At 43.2% G+C, this 23,531-nt stretch overlaps 1 protein-coding gene across 1 annotated transcript in view; it reads left to right on the top strand.

Moving 5' to 3' along the window:
• LOC126139078 (transmembrane protease serine 9-like) overlaps positions 1–22,444 on the top strand; it is a 69,973-nt gene extending 47,529 nt beyond the window's left edge. The window contains exons 6-8 of the mRNA XM_049915225.1: positions 65–181; positions 16,394–16,549; positions 22,283–22,444. Coding sequence (XP_049771182.1) covers positions 65–181; positions 16,394–16,549; positions 22,283–22,444 — 435 coding nt within the window. The remainder of the gene's footprint in view (positions 1–64; positions 182–16,393; positions 16,550–22,282) is intronic.
• The last annotated feature ends 1,087 nt before the right edge of the window (positions 22,445–23,531 follow it).

Raw genomic sequence — 23,531 nt, 5'->3', positions numbered from 1 at the left:
ATCCCATATATCTGTTTACAAAGAAACCCTTTTCAACAAACCAGATATGTTCATGCCTTTACAGGTGAGCCCAGATTTTCCAATAGATGGAGTCAACGTGGCACCAATACAGCTGCCAGAGCCGGCAGAGGAGGTTCCAGATGGAGTCAACGTCACAGTCATAGGTTGGGGAGATCTGTGGGTAAGAAAGGTCTGCCTAACTTCTAATTGCTGCAGCCACCTACTCACAAAGGCAAATATTCTCTACGTTTAAATTGTCGTCGGCCTTAGTGGCCGAGCGGTTCTAGATGCTTCAGTCTGAAACAGCGCGACTGCTACGGTCGCAGGTTCGAATCCTGCCTCGGGCATGGATGTGTGTGATGTCCTTAGGTTAGTTAGGTTTAAGTAGTTCTAAGTTCTAGGGGACTGATGACCTGAGATGTTAAGTCCCATAGTGCTCAGAGCCATTTGAAGAATTAAAAATGTCAGTTTGAAGGTGTGGTTCAAAACAGTGGTTCTACAGTTTAGATACCTGTGCCATTTTTCAAACGGAAGATGCAGGTGAACAGGCACAAACTGGTTTGTAGATTAACGAAAGTTGTTAGACAATCCCGCCTAATAACCAACATACAATCACTTTGAGGTATGCTTAGATACGATTTTGGTTTGACTAATACGACTCACCTCTGTATATGACGCCGGATGTTGATGAGAAATCCGTGCAACGCAAGGAAACGCAATAGGACCCTTAATTTTCTGTGATCAGAAAGAGAACGCTCTGAACAAAGAAAAGGAAAGTGATGGTGTTCGATTACACGATTAGTGGTAAGCTTCTTGAGTTTATCACCTCGTAATTGCAGGCAGCTGGTATATTTTGTGATCTCTCAAAGGCATTTGACTGTGTAAAACACAATAGCCTTTTAAGTAAATTAGAATATTAAGGTGTAACAGGAAATGCTGCAAAATGGTTCAAATCTTATATCTGTGGCAGGGAACAAAGGGTGTTGTTAGGAGAGAGACATGCATTAAGCTATCAGGCATCATCCAACTGAGAACTAATTACATGTGGGGTCCCACAAGGTCCCATCTTAGGGCCCTGACCTTTTCTTGTGTATGTCAATGACTTTTCATCAGTAACATTACCAGATGCCAAGTTTTTTTTGTTTGCCAATGATACAAACATTGCAATAAGTAGCAAATCAAGGGTAGTCTTAGAAAGATCGGCTAATAAAATATTTGTGGACATTAATCACTTGTTCCTAGCCAATTCTTTGTCACTAAGCTTTGAAAAAACACACTACATGCATTTCAGAACTTGTAAGGGATGTCCCACGAGTATATGCCTAACATACGATGACAAGCTGACAGAAGAAGTGGACAGTGTTAAATTCTTGGAATTATAGTTTGATAATAAATTAAACTGGGAGGAGCACACCACAGAACTGCTGAAGCGTCTTAAAAAATCTCTATTTGCAATGTGAATTGTGTCAGACGTAGGGGATATAACAATGATAAAGCTTACATGGATTAAAGGTATTCTGTACACTTACTACGCAGCATCTAGCTACACAGACACTAACACTTTACACGTTACCTATTAGGTTCTAAAACAAATTTGATTTTTCTACACTAGTCTGTAAAATTATGTAATACCAAATCCAGTTCTGTGTTTGTTCGTCAGTATTTAGTTATTAGTTCGTGCACCGAAATCTCTATTTCATTTTCATTTCTTAAGCTTTCCTGCAGATTCACGTATTAGTTCCAAACGAGTTTTTTTTACCTGCTACACATTCTAGTTATTATATCGTAAAACGACAGTTTCATTTTAATTTTGAACGCATCTCTGGAAAAGTACGTATTAATTTCTAATGTATCACACGTACGCTTCGATTTTTAGATCGTAACACCATTTTTTATTTTCATTTACAACAGCTTCGTGTAAAAGAACATATTAAAAGTGAATGTATAACAAAAATCTGTTGTCTCCTACACTCTCTGCTGATTTTTTAGGCCATAAAAGAAAAGTCATTTTCCTTGTGTTCCTTTCTGTTTTCTTACAGAAGAATCTGTTAACACAATGCAATTTTAAGATTGTTTTATATGCTGCCGTACCCCAAGTACGGTTCAGGAACCACATTACATTCTGATTGAGTGCGACTAGACCGCTGACGCGTCCTTCAGGACAACGAATAGCAGAGTACGGAAACAGCCCACAGCACTCCCACCCAAAACGGCAATTGTTAAGTGATCGGGTAATAGTTATAAAACATGTTTTTCTTTGGCTGGGGGGGGGGGGAGGGCGGGTGGCGCATATAATAAGATGTGCCTAGGGGTTTAAAATTTTTTAATCTACCACTGACGATACCGTATAGCTCAAATTGTGTTGGGACGAATGTGTCGTTTATAACTTTCCCGAGTTTGGTGAAATTGTTAGTCGGTTTATGGAGGAAGTAATATAGATCAAGAAATAACGAAAAAGACGACGATTTTACATTAGACAGTGATCACAGTTCTGCTATCGAACTAGAATATCATTCAGAGGAAGAACTTCAGGAAAGTTGTGAGGGGGATCTGTTTGTTTCCTCAATGAAATACTTGAGGTGTCTTAAAATTCTGTATTCTGAGTAGTGATAAGAGAAATGTACTTCACAGCAATGAATGTCAATTTGACAGACTTTCTTTTTGTACCTGTCGGGTGGAATTTTTATTCGCAAATTTAAACCCTGAAATCTAGTTTTATTTGGAAATTTATTTGCTTCAGAGATTGTACGATTTTTCAGAATGTAAAATTCAATGCTCTAACAGTCTATTTATGTGTACTATTTAAAAGAACCACACAAAATTACTTGCTTTCGTGTGATAAATAGTAAAATGCTGCTGGCTTTGTTTAGTGCAATAAAATAACCTAGAAGCATTTTAAAAACACTTAAATAATTGTAAAAATAAATGTTATATAACATAAATTAAAAATTTCTAATGATTTTCGCCTTATATTTCGGTTTAAACGTTGGGTCCCAGAAACTCTACATCGTGGTATATGATACAGAAAAGTCACCTCGCAAGTTAAGTGTGAATCTGCCAGGAAGATTCATTGTAATGAAATATTTACATTCATTTCACATATCAATATGAGTGTGCCTTTCACCTGTCAAGATGCCTAGGTGACATGGACAGCATATGTGTGATGGGTGTATAAATAATATCTCAGATATAAAAAATGATTTGGTGGACTCCCCATGAAGAAATCTGGAAAGGCTGTAGAAAGGAACTACTTTGTAATGACACGATTATGATGGCTCAGTGACTGGGACTAGCGTCACATTAAGTCGCATAGTGCACAGAGCCATTTGAACCATTTGAACTAGCGCCACAGAAGAAGCAGGAAGTAACGGATGTTAAAATATTGCTATCAAAACATCCACGACGTTATAAACATATGAAATGATGAAGGATTAGACATTCATTCCCATTCAGGAACTTCAACCATGGAAACTTACTCGCCGTGAAAGCAGAGCAGCTGACAATCTCAGAAGCAGCTGCTCTCGAAGTAATATCGTGGGCAGGTTACTGCATATTACCATTAGGAACAAACGGTATTTTTCAAACTGCAAGATTGCCGCGCGGGATTAGCCGAGCGGTCGAGGGCGCTGCAGCCATGGACTGTGAGGCTGGTCCCGGCGGAGGTTCGAGTCCTCCCTCGGGCATGGGTGTGTGTGTTTGTCCTTAGGACAATTTAGGTTAAGTAGTATGTAAGCTTAGGGACTGATGACCTTAGCAGTTTAGTCCCGTAATATTTCACACACATTTGAACATTTGAACAAACTGCAAGATTGACGGGTACGGCTGCAGCTGGTGTTGCGTGGTTACGTTAGTCAAACTTCTTGGTACATCATGCAGATGGTTCTAAGACATGCTGTCACACTGTTTTGACATGGTCCCGTAGGAGACACGTAGCGAAAATATACACAATGACGAATATTCTTCTGTCCTACGATTATTACTGAAGACGACTTATCAACTCCCCACTAATATTACAACTTCTTTTGTCTTCAGCTACATTACAGTTTTATTCAAATTAGTTGACAGTTGGCAGCGAGAGGGATGAACTGCTCCGCCAACAATGCACCAACATCTGCTGCGCTGGCATTGTCGGCTCCTGCTATCTTGGCATTTCCTCTGTGCAAAGCCCTGTGCCTGCCACCTGTGAAGTACGACGCTTTCCGGAATCCGATACGAAACATCAGACAGATCTCTCGCAGAGCAGGTATTTTGGAACTCAATGAGAATAAACATTTCAGTGAGTTCAAGAGATCAATAGTTTTTGAGATTCTGACGTGATAAGTTTTCAATAGTTGCCGGTTGGGAAAATTTCCTTGCATTTCAATAACAGTAACCTAACTCTTGTCCTGATGAAAGTTAGGAAAAGGTTTGAGCATTATGAGCGATTTTCTGTACTACTCTGCGTAGGTAGAAACACAGTTTATGACTACTTTCACCCATGCTAACGGGAGACCGGTGGGACGAAACAGGCGGTTCCGGTGATGACTGACTGCGGAGATGAATTAATAACCAACCAATGTCCAGAGCGTAGCCGAGTCTTCTAAGCATATACCACAATCCAGGGAAAAATCCAAATCACAAAACTTTGACCAGACAAGAAGAAAATATTCTACTATCCAATGACCCATACTTAATGAACGAGTGCTATCAACGGAGTGACAGTAACCGCCTGGCTGTGGTATAACGATAAACGCTCGTCAGAGACATAAAATACACTCCTGGAAATTGAAATAAGAACACCGTGAATTCATTGCCCCAGGAAGGGGAAACTTTATTGACACATTCCTGGGGTCAGATACATCACATGATCACACTGACAGAACCACAGGCACATAGACACAGACAACAGAGCATTCACAATGTCGGCACTAGTACAGTGTATATCCACCTTTCGCAGCAATGCAGGCTGCTATTCTCCCATGGAGACGATCGTAGAGATGCTGGATGTAGTCCTGTGGAACGGCTTGCCATGCCATTTCCACCTGGCGCCTCAGTTGGACCAGCGTTCATGCTGGACGTGCAGACTGCGTGAGACGACGCTTCATCCAGTCCCAAACATGCTCAATGGGGGACAGATCCGGAGATCTTGCTGGCCAGGGTAGTTGACTTACACCTTCTAGAGCACGTTGGGTGGCACGGGATACATGCGGACGTGCATTGTCCTGTTGGAACAGCAAGTTCCCTTGCCGGTCTGGGAATGGTAGAACGATGGGTTCGATGACGGTTTGGATGTACCGTGCACTATTCAGTGTCCCCTCGACGATCACCAGTGGTGTACGGCCAGTGTAGGAGATCGCTCCCCACACCATGATGCCGGGTGTTGCCCCTGTGTGCCTCGGTCGTATGCAGTCCTGATTGTGGCGCTCACCTGCACGGCGCCAAACACGCATACGACCATCATTGGCACCAAGGCAGAAGCGACTCTCATCGCTGAAGACGACACGTCTCCATTCGTCCCTCCATTCACGCCTGTCGCGACACCACTGGAGGCGGGCTGCACGATGTTGGGGCGTGAGCGGAAGACGGCCTAACGGTGTGCGGGACCGTAGCCCAGCTTCATGGAGACGGTTGCGAATGGTCCTCGCCGATACCCCAGGAGCAACAGTGTCCCTAATTTGCTGGGAAGTGGCGGTGCGGTCCCCTACGGCACTGCGTAGGATCCTACGGTCTTGGCGTGCATCCGTGCGTCGCTGCGGTCCGGTCCCAGGTCGACGGGCACGTGCACCTTCCGCCGACCACTGGCGACAACATCGATGTACTGTGGAGACCTCACGCCCCACGCGTTGAGCAATTCGGCGGTACGTCCACCCGGCCTCCCGCATGCCCACTATACGCCCTCGCTCAAAGTCCGTCAACTGCACATACGGTTCACGTCCACGCTGTCGCGGCATGCTACCAGTGTTAAAGACTGCGATGGAGCTCCGTATGCCACGGCAAACTGGCTGACACTGACGGCGGCGGTGCACAAATGCTGCGCAGCTAGCGCCATTTATACTGTCTCCCTAAATAAAGAGACTTATTTCCGACAGTATACAGTAGGGGGTCGCCACTTTATAGTATAATATAATAATGAAATAGATGATAATAATATGCGTGGCTTCTTAAAATGTATTGAATTAATGAGATTAATTTTTCGGCGTGAATGACAAGCACAATAAGCTGAGCTGTGCCTGGAAATAAGTCCGTATTAGTTCATATTATTTTGCAGGGCGGAGTAGTTTCTTTCTCCGCTGTAGATTTGTGCTTACCATTCTTTATAATACTATGTTTGGTCGCCGCGTTCACCTTTGAAGTCTTGACCGTGTTCCTATTAAGCTTATCGGATCTTCGTAATTTTCCAAAGTACACAGGTGGGCTTCAGTGGTTGTAATTATTGCACTATTTGAAATAACAACTCACACGACCTTTCTGTTAATAAAACAATACTGTATTTTTCTGAACGGTGCACATATAAAATCCACACTCCTCACTTATTCATAGCGACCCCAAAATGGCGGTCTACAATTACTCTCTAAAATATTGACGTGCTTCTCACTCTTTCACTAGCCGAGCGCGAATCCCTCCTTGCTCCTACCGGTACCAGAAAAAGTCCTCTGTTTATTAACAACTGAAAGTCAAAAAATACATGACGGTAGGCATAGGCTCTATGATGGGCTACCGCTTCATATTGTCTCTTTGCCTTTAAGGAAGACGAAAACATAAAGAAAATGCAAAAGGTTTATCACACATTCGACGGCCCACTGCGGTTCCTGGTGTGTCCGCTGTGCCGTGCGTGTGATCATTGCTTGTACAGCCCTCTCACAGTGTCCGGAGCAAGTATGGTGGGTCTGACACACCGGTGTCAGTGTGTTCTTTTTTCCATTTCCAGGAGTGTATATACGAGTATATCCAGTGCAGCCCACTGTGCATGTTCTCAACGTCAAGCCGGGCTAGTCGCATGATTTTTGGACCACGCTGCTTGTCTACAATTTTTGGTAGCAGCGTAAGTTGAATATTACGTATATTCACGTTTTATGTTCGTTTCTGCGCGTTTGAGTTTTAGCAGTTGCAATGATGCAGTATCTTCGTAGCTACAGATGCTGAAAAATATCGAGGCTCGGTATTACAAAATCTTGTATTGCAGAGATGATTTCTACTGTATTATGGAATATACTTATGAGACAAGTGCTAGATAAATTTGCAAGTGTGTCTGAGTAAACTGGCATTCAGTGTATATGTATACACTGTATATTAGTGCTATGTTCATATACAGATAAAATTTCTACATGACAGTCTAATTAATTTCCTCCGATTTATGCTAGTTCTCAAATCTTTACGGGGTATCTAAGTATTTCTGCATGACACAGCTACCTATACAGTGTCACTGTACTGTGGTTAATTAGAACAGATTCGACAATGTAATCAGTGCAATAGAAAACGTGAAAAAATATTGTTGGCTGTTACTTCTTTCATTATTCCAGAATTGGAGCATTGTATTTTTATTTTTTGTGTGTAGTATATGGTTTTACTTTTCTGATGAGATGGCGAAAAAATGATAGGGATATTTTACTTGAATATAAATAGCAGAGGGGTGAATGAAGAAAAACTAAAAGCAATAATAGACAATCAGGTGGTGCAAATCGCTTATTGTGTTAAATTTAACAATTTCATAGTTCCAAATGCGTTGTTCTTTCTGTGACACTTCGGCGCCGTATACGGTGTCATTCTAACGTAAATAAGTGGGACAGAAATTTGATAATACAAATATCTACAACAGAGAGGTTAAGAAATTACTGTGGGCTGTAAGTTCTTATTCCTTTATCAAAAAAAGTAAATAAGGTGGACTCTAAGCTATGGTAATGTGGCGAAAAAAGCAGTATACTGTTGCTCTTCACATCTTGAAGCCAGCGTCAGTTCCTGGCATTAAATTGTTAAGATGTCTGAAAAACAGTACCCTTGAATGTGAGCAAAGTAACAACACTCAAAATACTCTACGCGCTATACGGTCTTAAATGTGCTGTCCCAAAATCACATGACTTGCGCTGCAGCAGATATTGCGGACAGAATCCTCGGTCAGCGCATACGAGTGCTCACTCCATAGACATTTATAGTCTTTGGTCAGAGGACCGCCGCCACCTCACGTGCTTGCAGCGATCGCTGCGCCCCGTGCGGGCTCGAGCCGCAATTTGTCTCTGACGTGTTCTCTCCATCGATACCATGGCTAGGTATGCAATCCGAATCACACACGCACACACACACACACACACACACACACACACACACACACACAAAAGAAAAACACTGCGGATGAGCAGCACTACATACGCGTGTTGCAGATTGTGTACGTGATTCATGTAGAGATTTAAAACCCATTTTTTATTGCTGTGGGGAGTGGCGGGCTTTAGTGGCTGCCTGCAGACAGTACTTGCAGCGACAATATTTCAACTACAGACCTTAAATGCCACTGATATCTAATTAAAATTAGACTATAATTCATCAGCGTCTTTATTATTTCTTTCTGTAGCATGTTAAAATTTGTGACACATTTAATACATATGCCGTTACAGGTGATTCATATCGTATGCAGTGATTGGACAATAAACTGGAAACTCCATACAAATACAGGGGATAAGCAAAATAATATGAACACCTGTACTTACTTGAGAAAGGTTTATTAATAAGGGGTTCGACCCCCATTTGCCCCTAATACAGCTGCGATTCTTCTTGGAATACTGGTATATAATGAATGTACATTCCCCAGTGGAATGTTATGCCACTCTTCGGTCAGAATCTTTTCTAACTTCTATAGTGACGAGGAAGGAGGAAATCTGCACCGGAATCTGAGCTCCAATACCGCCCACAAGGGTTCGATAAAGTTCAAGTCCGGGGGACTGTGATGGCCAGAGAAGACGCTGCAGTTCAGTTGTGTGTTTCTCATACCACGATTGTACTGTCCTGGTTGTGTGATTGAGTGCACTATCATCCTCAAATATCGCATCATTGTTGGGAAACAACATCTGAATCAAGTGGTGCACGTGATCATCTACAATGTTCGCATAATCGTTGACTATAACACCGACTTTGAGAGTGGAGATGGGACCAGCAGAATACCATGATATGGGTGCTCGCACCATCACACACACACCTCCACGCTTTACCGTTGGAATCAAGCAATCAGGATTGTAGGCTTCTTTTGGCGTTCTCCAGACGTAAACCTGGCCCGATGTTGGAAATAACGAAAACGTTGACTCGTCGGACCATATGACGTGTTTCCACTGATCAACCGTCCAGTATTTATCCTCCTGACACCATGTTTTACGGTTCTTTGCATCGATTGTCGTCACTAATGGTTTCGGTATAGCAGCTCGTCCATGACTATTCGGTTTATGGAGTTTTCGGCGGACAGTGCCGATAGGTACGGGGTCTCGAACACGGCTATTGAGCTCTGCAGTCACTTTAGCCGCCGAAGTTTTGTGTTTTTTGACACAATTCGTGTTCGCGTACGGCGATTTCTGTCATTTAGTTTCGATTTGTGCCCACTATTACGTTTACACGATGGTGTCTTTCCCTGTTTTGAGTAGGCTGTTATGACTGTTGAAACAGTTGCTCTTGAAACATTCAATAAGTTGGCAGTCTTGGTTACTGATGCTCCGGCTATTAGTGCTCCTACAATCTGCCCTCCTTGGAACTCTGTTAGGTCTTTCACTGCACGTCGATGTCGGCCTCTGAATGCAAATACGAAGTGTGCACTACTCGTAAACAACTTGCACTGTTGGCTAGTCCGTACTGAACACTCACAGTCCAGTTCGACACGTGCCTTACCTGCGTTGTTGATCTTCAAACACAACCATCCCATTACCACCACTGTTCATATTATTTTTCCTACCCCTTGTACATGCTTGAACGTAACTGCAGAAGATGCAGTGGCCAATTGCCCGGATGTTTAATATCTCCCATACAAAGTGATCGACCTTGCGCCTTGTTGACACTCGCGAATGCTAAGCTGCATGAGAAACTGCAGCCGCTTTAAATCTAAGGGCATATTTGAATCGATGGCTGTCAAGGGAATTCGGCGAATGAATACGTCTTCACGTGCATGAAAAGGTGATTATTTGCGCCGTCTGTTGATACATTTTGTGATAAGTATCACATTGTGTGTTTGAAAAATTCGTCTTCTATTGTTCCAGCGCAGTTTTCACTGTTTCATGTAGGGCTGTGTTTGAGCGCGACGCGAACAATTCGAATAGTTTATGTCACAGTCTGGTAAGTCTCGGGATTGGTTCGGTCTTTTGATGGCCCTGCGATCTGGTGACAACCTTTCACCTTTTTATATTTCATACATGTGTGTTTCAACTCGGAATACGAAATATTAAATAGACAGCGATCTTCCTCTTCTCTTGAAGGTAAAGTGTGCAAATTTTCACAGAGATCGTAATAAAACTGTAGATTTGTATGAATTACAAAACAGTAAACTAACAATCAGACTCTCTTCTTTAGACCGAGCGAGGTGGCGCAGTGGTTAGACACTGGACTCGCATTCGGGAGGACGACGGTTCAATCCCGCGTCCGGCCATCCTGATTTAGGTTTTCCGTGACTTCCCTAAATCGCTCCAGGCAAATGCCGGGATGGTTCCTTCATCTACATCTACATCTACATCCATACTCCGCAAGCCACCTGACGGTGTGTGGCGGAGGGTACCTTCAGTACCTCTATCGGTTCTCCCTTCTATTCCAGTCTCGTATTGTTCGTGGAAAGAAGGATTGTCGGTATGCCTCTGTGTGGGCTCTAATCTCTCTGATTTTATCCTCATGGTCTCTTCGCGAGATATACGTAGAAGGGAGCAATATACTGCTTGACTCTTCGGTGAAGGTATGTTCTCGAAACTTTGACAAAAGCCCGTACCGAGCTACTGAGCGTCTCTCCTGCAGAGTCTTCCACTGGAGTTTATCTATCATCTCCGTAACGCTTTCGCGATTACTAAATGATCCTGTAACGAAGCGCGCTGCTCTCCGTTGGATCTTCTCTATGTCTTGTATCAACCCTATCTGGTACGGATCCCACACTGCTGAGCAGTATTCAAGCACTGGGCGAACAAGCGTACTGTAACCTACTTCCTTTGTTTTCGGATTGCATTTCCTTAGGATTCTTCCAATGAATCTCAGTCTGGCATCCGCTTTACCGACAATCAACATTATATGATCATTCCATTTTAAATCACTCCTAATGCGTACTCCCAGATAATTTATGGTATTAACTACTTCCAGTTGCTGACCTGCTATTTTGTAGCTAAATCATAAAGGATCTATCTTTCTGTGTATTCGCAGCACATTACACTTGTCTACATTGAGATTCAGTTGCCATTCCCTGCACCATGCGTCAATTCGCTGCAGATCCTCCTGCATTTCAGTACAATTTTCCATTGTTACAACCTCTCGATACACCACAGCATCATCTGCAAAAAGCCTCAGTGAACTTCCGATGTCATCCACCAGGTCATTTATGTATATTGTGAATAGCAACGGTCCTATGACACTCCCCTGCGGCACACCTGAAATTACTCTTACTTCGGAAGACTTCTCTCCATTGAGAATAACATGCTGCGTCCTGTTATCTAGGAACTGCTCAATCCAATCACACAATTGGTCAGTGTCAGTGTCGTTGTAACTGCCGCCTGCTTCACGTCTGCTGTGCAGCGAGCTACCTTAATTTAAGTATTAACTGTATTTTTCTTACTTGTCACTTCTTCTTCCGTGTGTATTTGCTTTTAGGAAGCTTTAATTTTCGAGTGCTCTTAATAGTGTTCCATAGATTTCGTGTTTGTTTTGAATACAGTCAGAGAGAGTCCCTTTAGTCAGCCATAGTCAGTGTCAGTGTCGTCGTAACTGCCGTCTGCTTCACGTCTGCTGTGCAGCGAGCTACCTTAATTTAAGTATTAACTCTATTTTTCTTACTTGTCACTTCTTCTTCCGTGTGTATTTGCTTTTATGAAGCTTTAATTTTCGAGTGCTCTTAATAGTGTTCCATAGATTTCGTGTTTGTTTTGAATACAGTCAGAGAGAGTCCCTTTAGTCAGCCATAGTCAGTGTCAGTGTCGTCGTAACTGCTGTCTGCTTCACGTCTGCTGTGCAGCGAGCTACCTTAATTTAAGTATTAACTCTATTTTTCTTACTTGTCACTTCTTCTTCCGTGTGTATTTGCTTTTAGGAAGCTTTAATTTTCGAGTGCTCTTAATAGTGTTCCATAGATTTCGTGTTTGTTTTGAATACAGTCAGAGAGAGTCCCTGTAGTCAACCATAGTGCCAGTAGTGCTAGTGTTTGTTTTCAATACAGTCCAGAGATAGGTAGTGCTATTTTCATTGTTTTCTACAAGAAGTGGCTAGCAACCACAGTTTAGTGAATAAGCAGCCGCCTTTAGTGAATTAGCAGTCTAGTTAAAGGTTGATTAACTCTCTTCAGTAAATTGTTTCCTTAGGATGGATAGGATGTGTGACTGCTGTGTACGGACGCAGGAGGAACTGGCCACTGTTCGCGAACAGCTGAGCGTGTTGATGGCCGCGGTCAGCCGTCTTCAGGCTGCTGCCTCGGAGTGTAGCGGCAGTGGGGAGTCTGGTGCGTCGCAAGGTACACCCCAGGTGTTACATGCTTCACCCACTGTCCCTGCTGTCGAGACATCTTCGCGGGTACCGGGCGCTGTTGGGCCACCCTCTCCCCAAGGGGAGTGGCGGGTTCAGCGGCGTTCGCGGCGCACGAGGCGGAAGGTCAATGTGGAGCCTGGCCGTGTGGCATCGCCCGCTCTGCCTGTGAGGGGACATGTGGCTGCTCCTTCAGCAAGGTCCGAGCAGGCACACGGGGGGAGGGGTTTATTAGTTATTGGGAGCTCCAACGTTAGGCGGGTGATGGAGCCCCTTAGGGAAATAGCGAGAAGGTCGGGGAAGAAGGCCAGTGTTCACTCTGTCTGCCTGCCGGGGGGTGTCGTCCGAGATGTGGAGGAGGCCCTACCGGCGGCGATAGAGAGCACTGGGTGCACCCGACTGCAAATTGTTGCTCATGTCGGCACCAATGACTCCTGCCGTTTGGGTTCAGAGGTCATCCTCAGTTCGTACAGGCGGTTGGCGGAATTGGTGAAGGCAGAAAGCCTCGCTCGTGGGGTGGAATCAGAGCTAACTATTTGTAGTATCGTTCCCAGAACCGATCGCGGTCCTCTGGTTTGGAGCCGAGTGGAAGGCTTAAACCAGAGACTCAGACGATTCTGCGGAGATCTGGGGTGCAAATTTCTCGACCTCCGCTATCGGGTGGAGAAATGTAGGGTCCCCCTGAATAGGTCAGGCGTGCACTACACGCCGGAAGCGGCTACAAGGGTAGCGGAGTACGTGTGGAGTGCACATGGGGGTTTTTTAGGTTAGAGAATCCCCTCCCTAGGCCCGACAAGACGCCTCCTGAGACGCGGCAAGGTAGGAGTAGGCAAAATGCAACAGGGAATAACAATATTAATGTGCTAATAGTAAACTGCAGGAGCGTCTATAGAAAGGTCCCAGAACTGCTCTCATTAATAAACGATCACAACGCCCATATAGTACTAGGGACAGAAAGTTGGCTGAAACCAGACGTAAACAGTAACGAAATCCTAAACTCAGATTGGAATGTATACCGCAGAGACAGGCTGAACAGTGAAGGGGGAGGCGTTTTTATAGCGATAAGAAGTGCAATAGTATCGAAGGAAATTGACGGAGATCCGAAATGTGAAATGATTTGGGTGAAGGTCACGGTTAAAGCAGGCTCAGACATGGTAATTGGATGTCTCTATAGGCCCCCTGGCTCAGCAGCTGTTGTGGCTGAGCACCTGAAGGATAATTTGGAAAATATTTCGAGTAGATTTCCCCACCATGTTATAGTTCTGGGTGGAGATTTTAATTTGCCGGATATAGACTGGGAGACTCAGACGTTCATAACGGGTGGCAGGGACAAAGAATCCAGTGAAATTTTTTTAAGTGCTTTATCTGAAAACTACCTTGAAGGTAACTACCTGAAAACTACCTCAAAGGGCGCGGCCGACTTCCTTCCCCGTCCTTCCCTAATCCGATGAGACCGATGACCTCGCTGTCTGGTCTCCTTCCCCAAACCAACCAACCAACCAACCATCTTCTTTACATACATAGAGCACAGACAATTTATCATGCTGAAATAATTTTGTTGACACTGTAAAATGCTTCTGTTATTTTTATCCATTGTCGCCATGTTTTTCTAAGCATTTTTCGTAACAAGTTTTTCCAAACCAGCTGTACTTGGCTGGGTGCTCGCAACCAGTTCTTCGCTGATGATGTGACTTTATCATCGATGTTGAAGTGCTCACTTCCAACATGACCTCTGAGTTCGGGGATCATGCGATGGTTCAAATGGCTCTGAGCACTATGGTACTTAACATCTATGGTCATCAGTTCCCTAGAACTTAGAACTACTTAAACCTAACTAACCTAAGGACATCACACAACACCCAGTCATCACGAGGCAGAGAAAATCCCTGACCCCGCCGGGAGATCATGTGAAAACCACTTGTGGGAAGATCTCGCATCACAACATGTCGCTATAGAGATCCTCCCTGTGTGCTCTTCGTCAGCACATCTGCACACCCTTCCACAAATTCACAAACCTTCCCTATAGGCAGAAGTTAATTCCCGATCGATATCGATAACGGTCAGTTTTTTATGAATGACAGAGCACAGCCCACAAACGCAAGCATTTTTTAGTCCTAACTCCATGCTAATTTGCGCCGTACTGGCAAGATTCTTCGGTCTGCAACGTTAGCCAGCGTGGGCGCTGTCAACACATATCAGTCGAACTCGCCAGCCCCCACATATCAGGAACACAGTTTAGTTTGCAGAGAAATAAAATAGGGAAACTTACTTGTTGGACGACGCTCGAATATGACCATGAACACCACCTGTGCAACGTCCTTGCCCGTGTCAGTCACATAAAAACAGTGTTATTTGTAACTGTGAGTGCCTTATGGTTCAGCTAAGTGAATTCTTACGTCCACAAATTGCTGGTGTTCGTACGGTGGATTCGTCCGTAACCAAGGTGGCTGAAGTGTTTGACATTTCAAGAGGCACCATACGAAGATTTGCACCGTATACAGGGAAAACGGGGAAACATTATCCGTTATATCACAACGCAGACAGAAGTGCCTCTTGTATGATCATGACGGACGGTCATTGTAGCAGCTTGTGACGGAAAATAATATGCCGACATTTGCAAAAGCCACTACAAATCTAGATACTGCAGTCACGAACCCTTTCAGAACCAAAACAATACGAAAGGAACTCCATTAGCTGCGAATTACAGGTCGATCTGGAACTGCAAAACCACTCGTCAGTGGTGCAAACGGAAATACCGGAAAAACAGGGTTCTGAAGCTATGAAACTTGGACTACGGAGCAATGGAAGAATGTAGATTGTTCGGACGAATACTGTTCCACATTTTATCCGAGTTATGCCCAAGTTTACTTCCCAATACCGAAACATCGCAGCGGTTAGATGATGATTTGTGTAGCCATATCATGGTATTTCGTGGGCCCCATGGCTACTCCACAAAGTCAGATTATTGCCAAGGATTATGTGACTATTTTGGCTGATCAAGCCTATCCCATGGATCATTGTTTGCTCCACAAAGGTGAAACCAATCTTCCAAGACGACAAGCTCGTATCGTCCGGAACTGATTTTCTGAGACGAGGGGGAATTGTTGCATCTCCCCTGACCACCACGGTCACCTGATCTCTGTATTAATGAGTCCTTGTAGTCTATGTTGGAGAGAAGGGAGGAGAAGGAGGAGGAGTTTACTGTTTAACGTCCCGTCGACAACGAGGTCATTAGAGACGGAGCACAAGCTCGGATTACGGAAGGATGGGGAAGGAAATCGGCCGTGCCCTTTCTAAGGAATCATCCCGGCATTTGCCTGAAGCGATTTAGGGGAATCACGGAAAACCTAAATCAGGATGGCCGGACGCGGGATTCAACCGTCGTCCTCCCGAATGGAGAGAAGGTTGCTTGATCTTTACACACCTCCAGCACCGTTATCCTAACACTCCAGTGTTTTGCAGGAAGAATGGTATAAGATTACCTTGAAAACCACTCATGACCATTCCGTTACGACTGGAAGCTGCTTTGAATGGCAACGGTTTTACTATACCGTATTAGGCAAGCCAAGGTGTTGTGTTTTTGATGTTTATATGTTTTTTTCAACACTCTCTATTTCTTAGGAGAAGAAAATACTTCTTAGCCAAGATCGCAATAAAACACTGTATTGTGGATGATTGGCTTTGAAAATTTGCAGCATATTAGCATAGTTGTGGTGTAAGAAAAGGTTGTTATTTTTCACAGTATGGAGGACCGCAGCCAGAAAACTTGCGCAAAGTGGACTTGGGAGTAGTAAACCAAGAGGAATGCCAAGCGGTGTGGGGCGAAGATGGCTACGCCATCTACCCTACGCAGATGTGCGCTGCTCGCTTCGAGGAGAACAACTACGGCTCCTGCTACGTAAGTATAGAAAAAGATGGTGGGCAAAAGTCTGTCTCGACGAGGAACACATCTAAGACAGCTCATGGGCCGATTTGGAAATATGCCGTCATGTCTGTGTTGCTTGACTTCTTACTGAATTGCCGTTAGATTCAGTCAAGGAGTTTAAATGAGTTCACTGGACAAAATAATAGTAACCATACATAAAAGAGCTCTCTGGTCGCTTTGGAGCTCTGTAGGTGGCAGAGAACTGGTACCAGATGGTCGCGTGACACTCTTCCGTTAACGTAAGTCATTTCAATGAATCGGTAACGTGACATAATTCCAGAAACCAGCTGTTGTATTTGGACGAGCCTGTTATCACATGGCGAATGAAAGTATCTGATTTGTTTGCGGTTTACTTGTGCTGTACAATGTGACTCCAAGGAATGGTGTACCACTAGAAGCCAGTGTTATATACCGTAAGAGCAATCCTTATGAATGAATCCTAATGGAGTCCACTGCTCTCAAATTTGACAGGAATTGCTGCTGTAACTGAACGCAGGTCCCTCTTGACGGGTTTCCGATCAACACTGGGAAGGTAACTGTATGCTATAATCATTTGGGAAAGTCGCTGTAGGGCGTTGACCACAGTAGTGGACGAAGGTACGCTTCTTCAGTGGGCCAAACAACTCATAAATTGGACAATAGTTGAGTGGGTCCGTGCAGCGTGGTGCAACGAATCACAATTTTCCTCGGCTCGAATTACGCTAGGCGGCGGGTGCGGTGAGGCTTTTAACCCACAGTGTGCGTCGGGTGTAAATCACATCGGAAGTGGTCCTATGATATTTTGGTGGTGTTTTCCTTACCACGACTTCGCTCACTCAGCCAGGCTACAGCTAACATCAACGACAATCTTTTATTATGATTCTGGGTGAAGACGTGTTCCCCTTTGTTTTCTAACTTAATGATGAGCATGCTGTGGATGCAGGCCATGGTTTGATGAACACTCAGATGCTCCATCGAACATCGACAGCAAGTAGTTAACATTCCTGTACTTTGTTGGCTCTACAGGATCTCGCATCAACCAGTGGGTTCACCTGGAGATATCATGCATGAAGAAACATGTGAATTACATTCCTCATTGAATTGAGGGCATTATATAAGCGACAAGTCTTGTTACACTGTAGTGATGGAAAGTCCCCAGAGCTGGGAGGATTAATCTATCTGCCGTGTGCTTACGTGTACGTAACGTTACGTGGCGATATGAGACAAACAGTTGTTGATGTCATGTTATCCATGACGGATCTTCTTGAACTATATGGCTATTGAGGAAGACCAACGACAAATACCTTTAAAAAGTCTCATTTTGTTGTCATTTCATTGAGGAATTTCATTTTCATGAAAAGAAAGGTCTGGAAATATACATTCACACCCTCGCTTCACCTCAACAAATTGTCAATTAGTAACATTTCCTATCAACCAGTTTCTGCAGCTTGTCCTTGAGCTGTTCGCTCCAGTGAAATGTAATGTCCACTTAATGACAGTTGAATTCCTAGCAAGCGCATCTTTATTTTACTAAAAAGCATATACTCCATAGCACCAGCAGTGCTTAACATCCCAATACTCTCCACAGAAGGAACTGAACATAGATGATACCGACATCAACACACTAATCAGGGACTCTTAAAAGCCTAATAACATTTATTTCTACTTTTCAAACTTCCTATGATATACACATTGCACTCTATCTTTGTAACATGTTTAGCACACGAAATCGTACATATTCCATTTCAAGCTGGATTATTTGGTAATAACAAAAGACACACATCATTAATAGTAACACACTTTTTCAAACATACACCAATATAAGACAATTACTGCCGATCTTCTAAAGTTAAATCATAGCTTCAGGGTGTCCTTATTAATTACCACACTTAAACTGACTTCGCATATTTATAATTCCTTCAGTTCGATGTTTGGTCTCTCCACACACATGCCTCGTTCCTCTAAACAGCTGAGCGGTCGCCATCTCTCGTTCCACTGGTCATCATTCATTCCTTGCGGCTACAGTTTCTGCGAAAACGCTCTGCCGTCTCTGAAATATAACGTCTATAGCATCTTCTATCTCCACGGTTCCCTCAACTTTCTATTCTCAGGATTCCCTCTCCGTGCCTCTCATCTCTATTTTCATGATTGCTTGACCAAACTCTAGTGCTTCCTTGGAGCAACAAAGCGATCTCCATGGGCACCATTCTTTCGTGGGCGTAACTATAACAACCAAACATGCACATAAAAAGCCCTGCGATCCCTTGGTGCGACTAAATCATCATTCCCCTCAACAGACTGTTCTTTAAACCTAATGTGAAATATTATCAAGTTCACCACTAAACGAGAAAGGCAATTTTTAAAATCCAACCAACACATACATATCTATTCCTTTTACCAGACTGAACCCAATTCTACTGAAGTTGCACGTTTCTCACTTCTAAAACACTGAGGACAAACATAAGGGCTTGCCTGTGTTCTACTCTCTGAACGATTCCACATTCAAGCTGTAATGTAATCTGTATGATTCGATCTTCTGATTAATTATCTCCTCTGTATTATTTCTCATTTCCTTAATCAGTTGTTGAGGATCAATATACACCCGGTAATCTTTGTGATAATACTCCTCTGAATTAACCATTTTCACTTCACATTTTCTCTTGTCTTTAGTACCGATTAAAGTGCCAAAATCATCAACTTTACGAACATCCTGATCCTCACACAATATATTCGTCGAAGTCAGTGATGGCAATACTTTATTGAAACGGGCAAGGAGTAAGTGCAGAGGCCAGGAGTGAGTAACCTCTATGACTGGTACTGGAACTGGACTGCTAGTGGTGAGGACAGCCTGTAGATCGCCATCATGGGCGTGGCTGTGGGGTTGCAGTGCTTGTTGTCTGACGTTCCATCATGGAAACAATGCCGTCAAAAGAATCTCATTATTGAAGAATAAAGTACATCAGTGATGATGGTTCTGGGATGCGGGCAGTGCCCTCCAGAATGCAGGCTGTTCCCATCCAGTGGAAGTGTGCTCATGACAGCAGTGGTCCATCGCCAAGGACAGTGCATTGCGCCCATTTCAGACAGTGGTAGCGGCTGTAGAAATGCTGTGAACAGCATGGGATCCATAGTAGCTTACTCAAAACCCGGGTTGGGCTACATCCAATGGACAGTGCATTGCACCCATAGCATCTGTCTTGATCACATTGCTCAGCACGAAGAGCTCTGCAATGGACTAGATAGGACTGCAGTCCCCAGTGCAAATGGTAGCTCTTAGCAGTGATGTGTGCCTGCACATGTATTAGTAAACAGTGGTAGCATTTTCCCACACGTGGGCATCAAATGGGTGGTGACGGCTGGGAAGCTAGAAGGCCCACAAATGAATCCGGTCCACCATGATAGGCGACCAGCAGAGGTCGCAATTTGGCCGGCAGATGGCCCGACTGTCAGAAGGTGTACATCAGCAGCAAGAAGACTTGGCACAGGCAGTACACCCACAGTCAGTGAAGACAGAGTCCATCAGTGAGAGCAGGTAGCTACATGTAGACTCATCTCGACACATATACTGTCACGGACCTCATACCTAGCTGCTGGCGCTCGCTGTTATGCCTGTTTAAATGTGGGGCTGTACATGCAAGCCTGATTGCTGTTGTTTCTGAAACGGTAGCGTTTCTGACCTCTAAGTCCCAACAGGAACGAGACGCTGACGTGCCCATTGAACAACGTCAACATCATTTCTCTGACTTTCCCATTGTCTAAGCAACTTTATAGCCTTGGCGGTTTGGTAACATTGTGTTAATATCGTGGCAGTCTCTCCTTTCATAAGACTTAGGTGGCGACTTCTTCATTGTCAGCATGCTGAATTTGCCTCCTTTCGCTATAACATCTACCACTACGGTTCCTTGCGTGATTCTTCTTATGACGCCTTTTTGGTGAGACAGTCATTGGAGCTTGCCACTACAGCAGATGTAACCATGTCATAACAATCGAAAAGAAGAGCATATTTCTCATAGAGGAGATACCCTGTTTATTGTGTCATCAAAAACTTAAGATGTGTTTGACAATTCGTATTTGGTGAAAATGCTACAATTCACGACAAATCCTAGAGAGCACCATGTATGTCATGGCAGAAGTATTTTTTAAATATCATTTGTTGTTGAAAAATGTGAACATATCGAGTCTAGTAAATTAGGACAGATGGAAACTCATAGAGACGATAAATGGAATAAATTCTGGGACACTAATGTGGGAGGGGAATACTACACGAGATACGTTTGTGTGAAGTAGTTCAGTTGGTTTGGGTGACTGTTTAACCATGTTGATAAAGTATTTGTAGTGAGATTTGGTAAATTCATGACTTGAAATTTCGGAGGAATTTGGTGAAACTACCTGGTAGATTAAAACTGTGTGCGGACCAAGACTCGAACTCAGGACCTTTGCCTTTGGCAGGCAAGTTCTCTGCCAACTGCCAAGCACGACTCACGCCCCGTCCTCATAGCTCTATTTCTGACAGTACCTCGTCTCCTACCTTCCAAAATTAACAGAAGCTTTCCTGCAGACCTTGCAGAACTAGCACTCCTGAAAGAAAGGATATTGCGGAGACATGGCTTAGCCACAGCCTGAGGGATGTTTCCAGAATGAGATTTTCACTCTGCAGCGGAGTGTGCGCTGTTCTAAGAGCTATATATACCGACTGTGATATGCAAAGCACGAAGTACTTTTCTGGAACTGAAGATATTAAACACAGTAACTGCATTATCAACTAGCGTTCTTTCTTCGACATAAGAAGACATAACTTTCAGTTTTCTTTAATTCTCTGAACCTTTGTCTCACAATTCTTTCTTCTGTTCTGTATGACAGTGAACAGTAGATTCATATGATAACCACAATCATTAGAAACGGCAAATAAGCTATCTCTGAATGACTCAGATATAACAACATTAACCCAGGCACAAAAAGGGAAGTATGCCGTTACAATATAGCATGTACAGCATTACATATCTGTGTCTCCATGTCTCCATTATTGTGTATATCAGGTTGAAATCTCCTCCAGAAGTTTAATAATCGTAATGACTTGTAGAAAAAAACTCATTTTTAATTCCCTGTTTTACTTGTTTTTAGACCACCTTAGTTACTCAGGATTGAAAGAGGCCATAGATCAATTACGCTATATGAGTTTAACAAATACCTTGAGAAATGTTAAAAAATAACAGACCACATTATATATAATTACTTATTAGATACTTTTACACATCGGAGCAAATATTTCAGGAGGTCTTTCTTATATACACTAATTGAGAGGTCAGTAACTTGATAGAGGTTCCTAATGGGAGACAAAAATACCAAAACATTCTAAAACATGAAATAGAATAATGATCTGTCAGAGCAAATATGATAAACTTCATTTGGAAATGAATTTTAGCAGAAGTAAGCTCAAATTAAATTAAGAATACACAGATTAGCAGTATTATTCGAACTACTAATATTACCTGCTTATATCTATGTGACCATACAATTTTTGATATCATTGTGTAAAATGCCGATTTATTAAATACAGTGATTAAAATATTGACATTTTATATTTGAGGATAGGAGTTACAGTTGAGTCTGATATTTTTAAGTTAACTTGAAAAAAGCTGAATTTGTTTAAGAATGGTCAACAAATAACTTTCCATAAGCCGATTTTCTGCACATACCACAAGTAATTTTTTCCAATGATCTTTGCAGGGTGATTCAGGTGGTCCACTGCTCTACGAGGGAAAGATTGTGGGGATTGCGTCATGGGGATACGAGTGTGCTACCCCTCCATATCCCTCAGTCGCCACCCGCGTCTCCATGTACATAAACTGGATCATCGAGAACACGAACGGAACATTGGTGCCGCACTAGCATTATTGGACTTGTGTTTGATTCAATTTCTAACTATTAATAAAAGATAATGTTATTACATTACGTTATCAATGTCAACATCTGTCTACCAAGTGACAATAAAATTTTGTTTAGCGCTAATCTTGTACTCAGTCTGTGACAGCATCAGGCTGACTTTTAGTCCGAAATCATACCCTTACATTATAGTATTTGTCATTCAATGCTCACCTTACACAGCAAGATGAAAAGATGGAATTACTAGTGTCAGTCATCTAGTTTCAATGATTACCTCGAAAGAATGAAGCTGTGACTGTGAAAAGTGGTATCCCTCCCTCTGCACATATTCACCCTTCAGTGTGATACATTTTCTTCAACTATCGATGAGATGGCCAACACCTAAGTTGTAAAAGTTTATGTGTGGACTGTACAGGAAACGTTTCACATCGAAAATCATACGCGTTGTCATTATAGGAGTAACTGACACGTAATTTTTTCTCTGTCTGAGTAATGATAAAAATGTCACTCGATACCTTGTTAAGAGAATACGGGACAAGGTCTGAGAAAAAAATTGATAGCAAAAAAAAAAAAAAAAAAAAAAAACAGCATGTTTGACTGTGCCCTGAGTAGAATAGGATTAGTCGCTGTTGTGGAGAGGTGGAGAGAAAACATATTCTCTGAAAGGATTCCTCCACTCTTCGTCCGGACAAACACCCGGAACTTCGTCAGGAGACTCGATAGAATACTCTTGTAATGGATCACGAGCATAATTCTGTGGCGCCAAACAATAACAGTAAAAAAAAATCATTATCACCTTCCTCTATGATGAGTGAGTACTCCCACCGACGCAGCGAGTATTATATCAGCATTGTTCTCCTCGAAATACAGAAAATGATTTCCCCACCATACCTCACTTCATTATTCGGATCCGCCACTTTGTTTTGGATCCTCTAACAGCGTGATGCGGTACTTCGGCTCGGGCGTTCCGGAGTGTACCAGAACTACCGAAATATAAGCGCAAACAAAGAAAAAATTTGTTAATTACTTAGCCTTATTATTTTCTAGGTGGTAATTGAAACTTTATGACTATCTGCCATACTAGAAGTAGCAT

The sequence above is a fragment of the Schistocerca cancellata genome, chromosome 1, assembly GCF_023864275.1.
Source record: "Schistocerca cancellata isolate TAMUIC-IGC-003103 chromosome 1, iqSchCanc2.1, whole genome shotgun sequence".
Classification (NCBI taxonomy): domain Eukaryota; kingdom Metazoa; phylum Arthropoda; class Insecta; order Orthoptera; family Acrididae; genus Schistocerca; species Schistocerca cancellata.
The sequence above is the reverse complement of the archived record's forward strand: the minus strand, read 5'-3'. Positions and strand labels throughout refer to the sequence as shown.